At 41.5% G+C, this 13,198-nt stretch overlaps 1 protein-coding gene across 1 annotated transcript in view; it reads left to right on the plus strand.

Annotated features, from left to right (window-relative positions):
• The window catches only part of Rgs5 (regulator of G protein signaling 5), a 40,245-nt gene extending 28,410 nt beyond the window's left edge, over window positions 1–11,835 (plus strand). Inside the window, exons 4-5 of the mRNA XM_031388651.1 lie at window positions 6,506–6,672; window positions 8,265–11,835. Of these exons, the coding sequence (XP_031244511.1) occupies window positions 6,506–6,672; window positions 8,265–8,426 (329 nt within the window). The 3' untranslated portion in view covers window positions 8,427–11,835. The remainder of the gene's footprint in view (window positions 1–6,505; window positions 6,673–8,264) is intronic.
• The last annotated feature ends 1,363 nt before the right edge of the window (window positions 11,836–13,198 follow it).

Here is a 13,198-nt window from a genome sequence, read left to right on the forward strand (position 1 = left end):
TGTGTGTATGTATGTGTGTGTGTCTGTGTGTGTATGTATGTGTGTGTGTATGTGTGTGTATGTGTATGTGTGTGTATGTGTGTCTGTGTGTCTGTGTGTGTGTCTGTGTGTATGTGTGTGTATGTATGTGTGTGTGTGTGTGTATGTGTATGTGTGTGTATATGTGTATGTGTGTGTATATGTGTGTGTGTGTGTGTGTGTGTGTGTGTGCATGTATGCACATGTGTGAGGAGATCTGAGGACAACTTTCTCTATTTTCACTGAGGGTTCTGGAACAGAACTTGGGACATCAGGTTTGCACAGCAAATGCCTTTACCAGTTCAGCCATATCACTAGCCCTACAAATGATTTTTAATCATTTGTGGAGTCTTTGACTTTGTTCTTAAAATACATCAGATTGTTATAAATTTTGTCATCAGTTCTGAGACAGGAGCCATCTGTTTTTGTTTGTTAGGTCTATAGGGCACATAGCAAGTATGTTGATCTTTAAAAACAAAAATAGACTGCACATGGGGGCTTGCATAATTCCACCCTAGCATCACTAGGGATATGGATTCTCCCACATGAGCATTTTTAAGAGCAAACAGGGACGAAACTCAGTCTGTAACAGCACAGTCTTTATTTGGGTTCTCTTTTCCCAAGAGTTGCAAAAGGTCAGAGTATTTCCTCAGACACCCCGTGGGCCATACTGTCTCTCGCTCGAGCCACGAAGCATCTGACTCCAGGCTCATCCTTTGGCTCCTATCTTCACAGTTGGCCTTGGCTCTCTTCCTTTGCTTTTCAGTTTTCTTCCTTTTGTGTCATGGGTCCATGGGTCCACATGCTCATCATCATTTTCACCTACAATGGTGATCATAAAATGAGTGATATAAAAGAGGTATTCTTCATTCATATGTTCTATATGTTATTCTAAGCAATTTGCATATATTGGTCTATTTGGTGATTGCAGTAATCTTGTGACTTGGGTGCAACAACCACCTCTATTTTCTCAGAAAAATAATCCATTATTCAGAGAGAAGGGTAGCTTGCCTGTGGCATAAAATACAACAGTAACAAAACTGAGGTATTTGCTTTCCTTTAAAGCTCATGTCCTGCTGGATGTGGCGGTGCATGTCTTTAATCCCAGTTCTCAGGAAGCAGAGGCAGGCAGATCTCTGAGTTCAAGGCCAGCCTTGTTTAGAGAGAGATTTCCAGGACAGTCAGAACTACACAGAGAAGCCCTGTCTTAAAAAAGAAAGTTCTTTGGTCCTAGGGGTTGGAGGGATTTCCTAGTCCACTGAGATGCACTATTAAGTAATAAGTGCATCTATCTGAGGAAGGAGGTAGAAATGGGGAAGTGAAGACAAGGAGAAATCAAATAGTTAAAAGCCTCATGGAAAAGATGGCTGAACTAGGAGGCAGTCTTGGGGGGGTAAGGGGAGCGAGAGGGGGAGCGAGAGAGAAAGTGCTGTCTTTCTCCATTGACAAAAACCCTCAGGAGTGATTAGATGGCAGTGGGGGAAAGCTGTCACAGATGATATAACATTTGTGTTGGGCTTGTAATTATGGGAGATAATAATTTTTAATTGTTATAAATAGTGATGAGAAAATCCAGTGTGTACTGAACTTCATGAAAATTATGCGTGGCCCCGTAAGAGAGCCATGTGTGTGAATGATTTAGTCTTCACCACAGCTCTGTCATGTAGGTCTCATCACTTCTTTCCTTTGGCAAGTCACAGAGACTCCAACAGGCTCAATAACTTGTCTGTGTTATGTCATAATAAGGTGTGCCAGGAATCACTACGGAGCAGTCTTGGGTCTAAAGCCAGAGCTGAGCTTCGAACCAATAAGCCATGTTATGGTTCTTATAAATTACCAATGCCATCTCTGTCTCCTCCCCACCCTGTCTCCAATGGAGCATTCGTACTCATCTCATTTTCAATATTTTATGACAATCTGACTTGGATTCTTGGATTTGTTTAATGCTCTTTTGATCCTCCAAGGGCTTTCACAGATGGTTCCCTCCGACCCTCCCCACTCTCCATACAGGGGCATTACTCTGATCTACCTAATGTCAAAAACTTCTATCACTCACTAGGGCCAGCTCAGAGATTACAATGTATGGGTGCCATATGACGTATGGGTACCATACTCATAGAGTGCTTAAGCCGGCCAGTCATTAGATGAACTTCATCAGAGTCCTGTGTAGTGGGTGGTGCCTGGGTATGCTGAGAGGTATTTTGAGGCTCTGTGCTGGCTCACACAGGCCCCATAATGCTTTCTTGGGGTTATGTGCTGGAGGTCTGTGGTATGAAGTACCCATGTAGAATCCATGGTTTACAAAAGATATGTGTACCTTGTAGAGTAGAGATATTTGACCTGGATTCTTTTCAACTGTGACTCAAAACACTAACTAACTAACTAACTAACTAACTAACTAGATAACATGCAGGGGTGATAGGAATTCAACAGTAAAAGTCTCTGAGGAAATGACAAATAGAAAACCAAAGTCTATGGAGTAGAAAGTTGACTGGAAGGGACTGTGTAGTACTCTACTAAGAGAGGCCTCATAGAGAGTGCTCAGGAGCCAGATGTAAGAAAGAGTAGCTTTAAATAGCTCCCAGACCAATAGGGCATAAAACTATATATGTGTTTTGGTTTAAAGTGTGTACATTGACAAAAAGCCTTGAAATAGTACTGTGGAATTCACCAGAGAGATAAAACCAGTATTCAGGACATGGGTCTCTGCAATGGACAGTTGGTTCATAAGTTCATTCCCTGCTGTGAATAGAATGCTCAGGTCACCGAGGAATCCTGACAAGTGTTCCCAAGCCTGAAATATCAGTCTTTGGGAGAACTGATCTTTATCTCAAAATTTTACAGAGAAGAGGAATAGGTGACTCAGAGTTTCTGATAATAGGTGGGCTGAGGGGCTGTGGAGCTGAGGGGCTCTGGGGCTCTGGAGTTGTCTTAGTCAGGGTTTCTATTCCTGCACAAACATCATGACCAAGAAGCAAGTTGGGGAGGAAAGGGTTTATTCAGCTTACTTCCACATGGCTGTTCATCACCAGAGGAAGTCAGGACTGAAACTCAAGCAGGTCAGAAAGCAGGAGCTGATGCAGAAGCCATGAAGTGATGTTCCTTACTGGCTTGGCTCTCCTGGCTTGCTCAGCCTGCTCTCTTATAAAGCCCAAGACCTCCAGCCCAGGGATGGCACCACCCACAAGGGACCCTACCCCCCTTGATCACTAATTGAGAAAATGCCCCACAGCTGGACCTCATGGAGGCACTTCCCCAACTGAAGCTCCCTTCTGTGATAACTCTAGCCTGTGTCAAGTTGACACACAAAACCAGCCAGTACAGGAGCTGAGGGGCTCTGGAGCTCTGGGGCTCTGGAGCTCTGGGGCTCTGGAGCTCTGGGGCTCTGGGGCTCTGGGGCTCTGGGGCTCTTGGGCTCTTGGGCTCTGGGTGTTTGGGGCTGAGCATTTGCCACAGGCATATTCTATGGAATTACTTTTTCCTCTGACGTCTGAGTTCTGGTTATGTGGATGCTTATAAGACTTTATTTCCTGGTAACTAAAAAGCAACCTGAAAGGTTTTCCATTTCAATAAAGAGCATCCAACACATTCATTCGCAAAACAGTGAAATAGCCAGGACAAGGATAAAGGTGGATCTTATTTCTCTTAATGTATATGTGGACCAATTATCATTAAATAATGTCAAATAATACAGAAGAGACTACAGTAGGGATAGGAAAAAGAAACATGTCTGATTTTATCAGAGGATTTCAAAGTAATTCAAGTAGTCAGCCAGGTTCCTAGAGAAAACTGCTTTTCAAGCAAGCTCATGTTCCCGGATATTTCTACTATCGATCCCCAATAGTGTCCTAGAAGTGCAGAGGAAAGATTAAATTATTTGGGTCCTGGAATCAATACTGAACCTAATCCCTGTTAATTTCCAACCTGGCCATTCTTTTTCTTAAGAATTGAGTGTGGCAGTTGGAAATAACATGAACAGCACAGGAGGGTTAAAAAGGTATTGGGAAGATAGCTCAGTGGTTAAGTGCTATCTTGTAATGTAAGTGTGCCACCATTGCCCAGATTTAAAGCAACTTCTAAATTGGGATAATATTTTATGTAATTCTTATCCTAGAAACTAGACTTGCAAAAGATAGGATTTAGGACAATGTCTCTTTAATGAGGTATTAAAAGTTGCACTGTCTTGTATTCATATGTAAGAACTGGCAGCCACACTTTGTAATGCAAAAGTAATGTACTTGGTATTGATTTTTATAGAGAATGGATAGTTTACACTATTAAAAACTGGGTTTTGCATGACAAAAAAGAAGGAACAGAGTCAGAATCTTCAGAGTCCGTGCAACTACCAAGTGGCAGTGCCGACCCATCTGTAATTCCACACCCCTCAGGGTGGAGACAGGAAAAGTCCAGAACAAGCTAGCCAGGGAACCTAGCCTTATCAGCAAGCTCTGGGTCTGACTGAGGGTTCATAGCACAAAGAAGGAGGTAGAAGAGCAATGAAGGTTCCAGACATCAACCTTAGGTCTCCCCATGGACGCACACACATGTGCATCCGGATCCAAGAACAACCTGGATACCCACACACATGATTACACACAAATACTCATGCACAGCTACCATACATACACATACATATTAAAAATAGATCTGTGTCTCTGGTTTTATCGTCACATGTAATTTGTGCAATTCATAAACCAGTAAATGGCCAATAAATAAAAATTTACTGTTTACAGACAAGACGGCAACAAGTTTTCAAGGAAAAGAGAAATAAATTAATATTGGGTCAGAAAACTGACTTAGAATGTGAATATGGTAACTAAACAGAAATAATGAATGATAGACATGTCCTGGAAGAGACAGGTAAGGGGAAGCCTGTTCCCTGAAGTTGATGGCAGTCATTTCTGTCTTCTGTCTCAGGAGGCAAGTGGCACACCAGGTCATGCTATAAGAAACTATAATGTTCCTTCCCCTTTAGAAACCTCCAATTTCCTTTGTAATAGCATGATTCTCTTCTTAGAGATGCGGATGTTAGGATTTGGTTTGAACAGTTTTATGAATATGTGTACAGATACAGACACACACACATATTCTTTAATAAGAGAAGGAAAACGGCATATTCTTTTTTCTTTTTCATCTCTAATACCTTGTTAAATCCTCTTTAGGAATTCTCTCCATTTATCATTTGGAAGGTTCTAGAAGGGCGAGAAAGAAAGAGGAAAGGATTTGGTCCAGGAATTGTCATAGGTACCCAGATAGCATCTACGTCTATATACAGACTCACAGTTGTTATGCTACATTCTCTAAACACAGACGTAAAGTTAACTAACTGATGGACGTAATAGCTCTGTGTATGTGACTACTTCCCCTGGTCCCAGCATTCAGACATCAATTTGAATATTCTTCTTTCCTAACTCTTCTTTTGTATTTCCCCTTCCTAACTGAAGTCAGGCTCCTGCTATGACTCCTCCATTGCCGCTCTTCAAAGGTTTGCCTTCCTTGCACAGATGTAAAGATGTGCACTGAGTCTTCTCTTTTATTATTTATTTTTCTTTCTTCTTCCCTTGGAACCTCTAAACTTTCCTAGGGAACCAAGCTTATTTCATTTACCATAGTGACTTACTCAAAAATGCAACTGTAAAAAAGAAATGAGATACTATTTTTCTGGCAGTCATTCCAAATATTATTTAGTTTGACAAGCCAAGTTTTGATTTATATTCTCTGGGCCTAGGAACATGGCTTTGTGGTAGAGAGCTTGTGTTAGCATGCATAATTCAATTTTCACCACTAAAAAGGAAAGTTTTCTTTGCAATTGCCACGTGTCCTGCCTGTCATCAGCACTGATGTGAGTTCTCAGTGTTCTACATATTTGTCGCCTGAATGTACACTGCATTCCCTTGTGTGACAGACTCTGAGGTAAAGCCCGCTCTCCAGTGTCTGAGTGCACGGCGAGCAGAGTTGTTCTCTGTTGTCTCTCATTCTGTCCCAGCCTGCCTGCATCTGAACAAAGGGATAAGGCAGATGAGGATGAACGACAATCCGTGCACAGGACAGCATCATGGAGCCTTTCCCCCATCATCTCTAGCATCTTTGCTCTACCCTTCTGTTTTTCTCTCAATTCAAGTACAGGAGAGAGCACCCAGCTCCTAATGGACATTTCCTGATCCAAGAAACAGAATCACACGTCTCTTGAAAAGTACCTGAGGATAATAGACACATGTGTGAGACTGCAGAATGAGTCCTGGTTCTGTACTTACTCGCTGGGCATTTGGGAAGAGTCTCTTAACTTCTGTGACCTCATTTACAAAATAGGTCACTTACAGTACCTGTTCTTTGTGTGTATACTGAGAATTAAATGAATTTCTGTTTGTAAGATTTTTTTTACATCAATGGCGGAATGTATTGGAAGTAAGACTGGGCTGCTTAGCTAGACTGAGATTCATTGTCAAGTCAATTAATGAAATTTCCCTATTGACTTTTTACCCACCAGATGGATTTGCCAGCTTCAAAAGTTTCCTGAAGTCTGAATTCAGTGAGGAAAACCTTGAGTTCTGGGCTGCCTGTGAGAATTACAAGAAAATCAAGTCCCCCATCAAAATGGCAGAGAAGGCAAAGCAAATTTATGAAGAATTCATCCAGACAGAGGCCCCTAAAGAGGTTGGTACTGGTGGGCAGGTGGCTGAGCTCAGCTCTTTAAGAGCCAGATCATCACATTCCCAGGTATGGCTTCATGGGCTGCAGACAGGACATTTGGAGCTAAAGGCTACGCACACTTGTGATTGGAGCATATAGTAAGCTCCTGCTGAATACAAAGGCCATGTGATTAGGGTCAGGGGCCTGATTTAAGTGCTGTACAGACAAATGTGAAGCCAACAGCTGCTGGAGTCTCACTTCAGTACCACGCAACCAACTTTAAACAGGAAGGAGGCCAATACAAGATTTGGGATAGAACAAGGGGATTGATTTCTTCCCCAGGATGACTGCAACTGTTTTGTAAAGTTGTGAGAATTAAATTAAAGAGTAGAAAAACACACATGAATGTTTGAACTAATTGATGCCGGTGAGTCCCCTGGCACTAGCCTTTGATATTTGTCCTTTGTTGAGGCAACAGGACTCCCATTCATGAAAACCAAAGTAATCCACATTAACAGTGCAAAAGCTTTTTAAACCCAATATACCACTAATTGACACCTAAAGACCAGATATGCACTGGTTTCAAGGAAGCTCTGGGGAAGTTTGTATGCCCTCATCTTTGCTATCAATGAAACCAAACTGAAAAGCTTGTTGAAAAATTCCAGGATGGCCACACCCAGATCAGTCTATCTGACCAGGACCCATCATCCCACATGGGTCTCTTGAATCCAGTGTGGACACTAAGTTGTCACCAAGGTTTAGAGTTAAGCACATAGGTAATTGAGCAAGCCACCTGTGTAGTCGACAATCTATTATAGATGAGTTGTAAGGGGAAAGATTCCTACCATCTCTTCTTTTGCATGTGTGATACATCTTGTAGATACAACGTCAGATATTTATTCCTCTGGTTATCTAGTATCCCTAGCTGGCCCTCTTAAGAGAGGGATGTGGGCATAGGGTACCGAGCTCATGCTAGTATGCAGAAGGTCCTGGGTTCATTCCCTGGCCTAGATTTACCACTTAGTAGATAAAGTGCTAGCTCATGGCTATATGTGTCATGTCATCAGAACTACTCCTTCCTCATTTGTTGTCAGGAAGCAACAGTTCTAAAGCTCTGAAAAAGGTTATGGGTCCCTGGCCACAAATTACTTGTTCTCTGTCACTGTCATCAAAAGCAGGAAACTTAATGGGATAGAAACATGAAATCCAGCATCAATTCATCTGCATTCAAATTTGTTTCTCCAGATTTGAAAACACTTAACAGAGAGATGATCTCAAGCCACTTAACCTTATATATATAAGTATATATATGTATATATATGTATATATATAATATATATATATATATAATAGGTTGCTGATGGATGAAATAGCATATTCATAAATTGGGTACTGGTAGAGGACATCTAGTAGGAGTCTAATACTGGTTGGATCTGAATCTGAATCACATGTTCATGCCAGTATCAGTTCTTCAGAAACAGCAGTGGCATTTCTTACTTTGCACGGCAGTCCTCTTATCTCTCATCTTGCTGGTGAGAACTCTACCCAACTCGTGCGTGCCCTCATCGAATCCTGAAGGCTGAGCTGACTCAGTGACCCTGTTTCCTGGCCCACAGGTGAACATTGACCACTTCACTAAAAACATCACCATGAAGAACCTGGTGGAACCTTCCCCTCACAGCTTTGACCTGGCCCAGAAAAGGATCTTCGCCCTGATGGAGAAGGATTCTCTGCCCCGCTTTGTGCGCTCTGAGTTTTATAAGGAGTTAATCAAGTAGTCATCTAGTCAGGCTTCAAAACACCGCCCCGTGAGTTGAGTTTCATCCTCTGTAGCCACACGGCATCCCCGACACCTACACATTTCTCCATAGCAGCTTTGCTCCAAGATACCCAAACACAGGCGAACCACAGGCTGTGTTGCTAGCTCTTTCACTCATGTTGGTTTGGTTATGTGGATCTGTTGGCGAAGGACCTTCACTTTCTCTTGTTCTTTCTGACTGCTTTGTAATAAAGGGTTACCGAGTCACTGTCAGTCTAAGTCACAAAAATATCCTGTTCAACACAAAGCTGCCTGTGCAAAGACTAGGTGATAGATTGCTCTGTAAACTAGGCTAAAAAGAAAAAGACATGCAAGCACCCCTTCATGGGGATTTGACTGGTCTTATTTACTGTTTTAATTCTTATTCTCTAATGACTTCAGAATTTGGTTGGGAAAAACCAGCAAGCTGCTTATAAGGCAGCCACCATTGGGTTTTTAAGTAAATGCATTATTTAACATTACTGACCTCTCCTTTCTAGAGTACTGCTGTGTTAGCTAGACATTCTCAATAAGAGATACAATGAATACACTGTGCTTCTAAACAGAATTCATTTCAATTCCACCCTTGTGCTTCCAAATCATGAGGGAAAAAAAAAATCAGCCTTTGACTTTCCCAAACAATTAGAAATGCCAAACATCTAAAATCTTTCTGAGCTGTTTCTTAAACAATGGGAAAAAAATCATTTAAAATTGAAATATTTTATTCACATTAATTGGAATAGCCGAATGTCTGAAAATACCCAAGGAACGAACCCGCTGTTACACGCTCACCCAGATGGTTCCTGATATGGAGACCTCAAATTGATTATGCTTACAAACTGACTGTGTGATTGGCTGGCCTTGCCTTGTCAGTGCAGGGTGAGGAGGGTGGGAAAGATGCCTCAAGGGCAGGGCTGTGAGGCCACAAAAGAAGGCAGGAAGGCATGCTTCTGCAGTCTAATGGCTGCATTATATATACAGACATTTACTATATCTCTATATAATTTTAAAGTTAAAGCAATATATATACACACACACATATATATAGTCTTCTAATATATAAGACAGCCAATGGGAGGTGAGTAGTCTTGCTCCAAAGGAGAAGTCAAATGTATTAAAATTGGACTAGAAACTATTTGGAGGGGGGGAAGCAACAGCAACAACAAACGTCTATGTTAGTTGCAGTTTCTATGGTAACAAGAAGAAAATACATTCTTTTAAATCCGAGAAATTAGAAAAAGTGGGATGACCTTTCCAGGAAAAGAGTATGTAGTGTTTGTTTAGCATTCCTTCCCCCTCCTTCCCCTGCTCACCAGTTTCCCTTGAGTAAATTGCCTGAGAAAGAATGAAGCTTACTTAGTGTGTGAGCCCAGGGCTGCTGGTGTTTCTCTCCTGCAGGAGAGCACAGCTAGGCTGAAAGTGGATCCGGGATGTAGGAAAGGGTTGGGTCTAAACTGTGGTCAATGGACAGGAGTACTTGCTTCTTATTTTTGAAGGAGACCTGTGATTCACCTAGGAAATGGCCTGTAATCTGGGCTTCTGAGGTTGATATAGTTCTGGGTTGAAGGTCAGATTAATCTTTAAATCAAATCAGCAGATACAGAGACCATCAGGCTCAGGAGCCTATGTCCCATGGATAGAGCAGGGTTGTTCATGTAAACAGACACACACGTGCACACACACACACACACACACACACACACACTTATATAGACACTCTCTCTTATATAGAGGACACCTTTCAAAAGGCAGAACTCTCTTTGCTTATATTCCATATACAACCATGCTTTATTGTAAACATTGAACTTTTAGCCCGTTTTTATTTCAAATGCATGAAGGTGAGTTAATGAAAAAGTTTTTCTTTTATCCCATTTAATAACATAGACTTCACTTGAATGATGCTTCCTCTGTATAAAATCCATGTCAATGAGAAGGATTGATTATTTCCTGAAGAGCAGTAGGCACCCATTAACAAATCAATTGATAAGCTAATAAGCACTCCCTTCTAGGGATTTGCCAAATTATGCTATCATACAAGAGATGGTTTGAGAATTATTTAAACGGTCAGTTAATTTGGAGGAATGACTTTCACTCCTGAAACTGTATCCTCTAGCAGGCATTTCCTTCCCTTCCTGGGGATTTAGCAGATTTGGAAGATAATTGGACACAAGGAGAAGGGCAATAAAGCGGGAGGGGGAAATAGGAAAGAAGTAGGCGCTCAGCCTAGGAAAATTAGCCCACTGGCTAGGAAACACAGCATGAAGGATAATCAAGCCAAATCTTTGCTGTCATCCTGGGTTACAGAAGGCATTTCAGAGCTCATCACGAGGCAAGGCAAGGAAGTTCATCTTAAGATCCTACAAGAAATTAACTAGAGAAAAAGGCAACTGGGGAGGGCTTCTTTTCCATTAGACTTGTGGATGCCGGAAAGTAGAGAGTGGAGGGTTCAGCTGGGAGCATCCAAGCATCCAAACGCCAGGGCTAGCGAACTCTAGGCAGGTTTGGGCAGTAAGTCTTGGTATGTAGACTCTCCACAGTTGAGTCTCTGCTCCACATGCATTCCAGCATCCATTTGACATTCTCAGCACAAAGCCAACAATTTCGAAGCTACTTCTGGCGTTAAACACACTTCTCATTAAATGAGTGCTGTGGCTAAAGAAAGCAATTGATAACCCAAGAATTAGCTTTCTGTGGCCTCAATAAGTCATCCTGGAACTGAAAAGTGTCTGCTGTCCCCACTGAGGAGAATCTGGGACTCTAAATGGAAGCTTATTGCAGAGAATGATGAAGAAAACCCACAGTCAGGAGCTTTGGAGTTTTATCCTCAATTCACTGTTTAATAATAACCATATGTATCAAGTAGAGAAGCTATGTAGCCATTTTGCCCATATGCAGTTTAATTTGTTCCCTTATTTGATACGCCTTTTCTCTCCTCCCTCACTTGCCTTCCCTTCCTCCCTCTCTGAAACACCTTGGCTCACAGTACTTAGGTAATAGTGAATATGTTAAAGAGCACATAAGTTCCTACCTAGGAAGAGGTACAGGCAAAAGCATAGACAAAGTAAAGAGAAATGCTGAGAAATATGTCATAGGAGGCGAGGAATCTAGGTAATGCTTGCCAAACATTCCAGAACATGAAGTCATCGCCATGTGAGGGAACTAGAGTTACGGTTTTGTTTTTGGTTCTGTAACTTGGGAGGTTATTCTTTTGGGGGATAGAATGGAATGGGTGAGGGGTTTACTAAGTCCTGTGCCAGCACTTATCTCATAAATTTTAAATTCTGGACCAATCGTGTTTGTTTCCTCCTTATTGTATCCAATACTTTGTGTAGTATGTAACTCACTCTTACTGATAATAAAATAAATATTAGCCTATAAGAGAAATCACATTTTATGTTAAATGTGTATCTATGTAATGGTCTCATGAGTTCTTGACTTCCAAATGTTCTTTCAGGAAGCATTTTCCCTAGGAGAGGATCAACCCTGTTCCCCTGCCCCTAGTGTATACAACATGTAAAACATTGACTTCTAGAAGGGTTTCCTACTGAGATTCAATCCCAACAAACAAACAAACAAAACTAAACTTAGAACTGCTAAACAAAACTCAGAAAACCTGAAGTACAAAATATAGAATCTTCTAGTGGCCACTTCTCCTCCGGTAATGGTGGCAATCACCTGCTGGCCCAGCTGCTGGCCCAAAAACAGGTTGAGTAGTGGAGTAGAAAAATATAATTTGAATCCTCTGATATTCAATGTACATATTAATTCTCTTTTTTTCCTCATATTGGAAAAAACCATAAATCTTAGTGCTACTGTTAACAGTTCAAATCCCACAATTTAAAATTTGATGCTAGGATCATTTAAGTGAGGTGTTAAGGTCACAGCTAGTGGGATTGGGACTAGATAGAAGGGCAGAGCTTGTGTAAAAATGAAAAGGAAGAGAGCAAATACATAAGATCAGGTTTACCAAGGAGAAGCAAAGATAACAATTTTGGAAAGACAAAGAGGGAGAGAGAGAGACTTAAAAAGCAGTTAAAGTGAGTCGCCATTCCCAGTTCCTATAAAACCCACCTATATTTACTATAGATAAAATGCCCCCAAATCATTTCAATACCATCTATTCTTCTCCTAATTATAATCATCTTTGGTACGTTTCTGAGAGTTCCTGACAAAAAGTATTATTAGCAAGGACCACAGACATACCTAACTGCAATGGATGTCATTCCTGCAGAAATGTCAGGAAATTCTCTTAGAAGAGTGTGAGCAAGAGAGGTTTTAGTTAATGAAACTTCCATCCACAACAATGTACAGATACCACCTCCTCTTAATTTCTCAGGAACACAGACAAGTAAGGGAAATAAAAGTTAGTATGGCTTCTAGCTCTACCCTCAAGAAGCAATGGCTCTCACATGCATTGACATCCATGGTGACAAACACCTATTCAGAGAGCAGCAGCAAAGGGTAAGCTAAAACCAGATGGGAGATAGTGGGGCGGGCCGTAAATAACCACAGACTCCTCTGGGCCCAGCCAGTACTTTGTCTCCTTTAAGGAGTCTGCACTGCACTCCTGGGCTCCAACACTAGCTCATTTTCTAAATAAGTAGGTCAGTCATCTGTCACGTTCTTGGTTTCCATACACCTCCAGCCAATTTTCTAAGTAGAAACTGGAAAGGGAGAGAAGTAAATGAATTGTCTGGATTCCTTCTTCTGGCAGGTACCTACTGCGTGACTTTCCATTCTGATATCAGTTCT

The sequence above is a fragment of the Mastomys coucha genome, unplaced genomic scaffold (genome assembly GCF_008632895.1).
Source record: "Mastomys coucha isolate ucsf_1 unplaced genomic scaffold, UCSF_Mcou_1 pScaffold1, whole genome shotgun sequence".
NCBI lineage: Eukaryota > Metazoa > Chordata > Mammalia > Rodentia > Muridae > Mastomys > Mastomys coucha.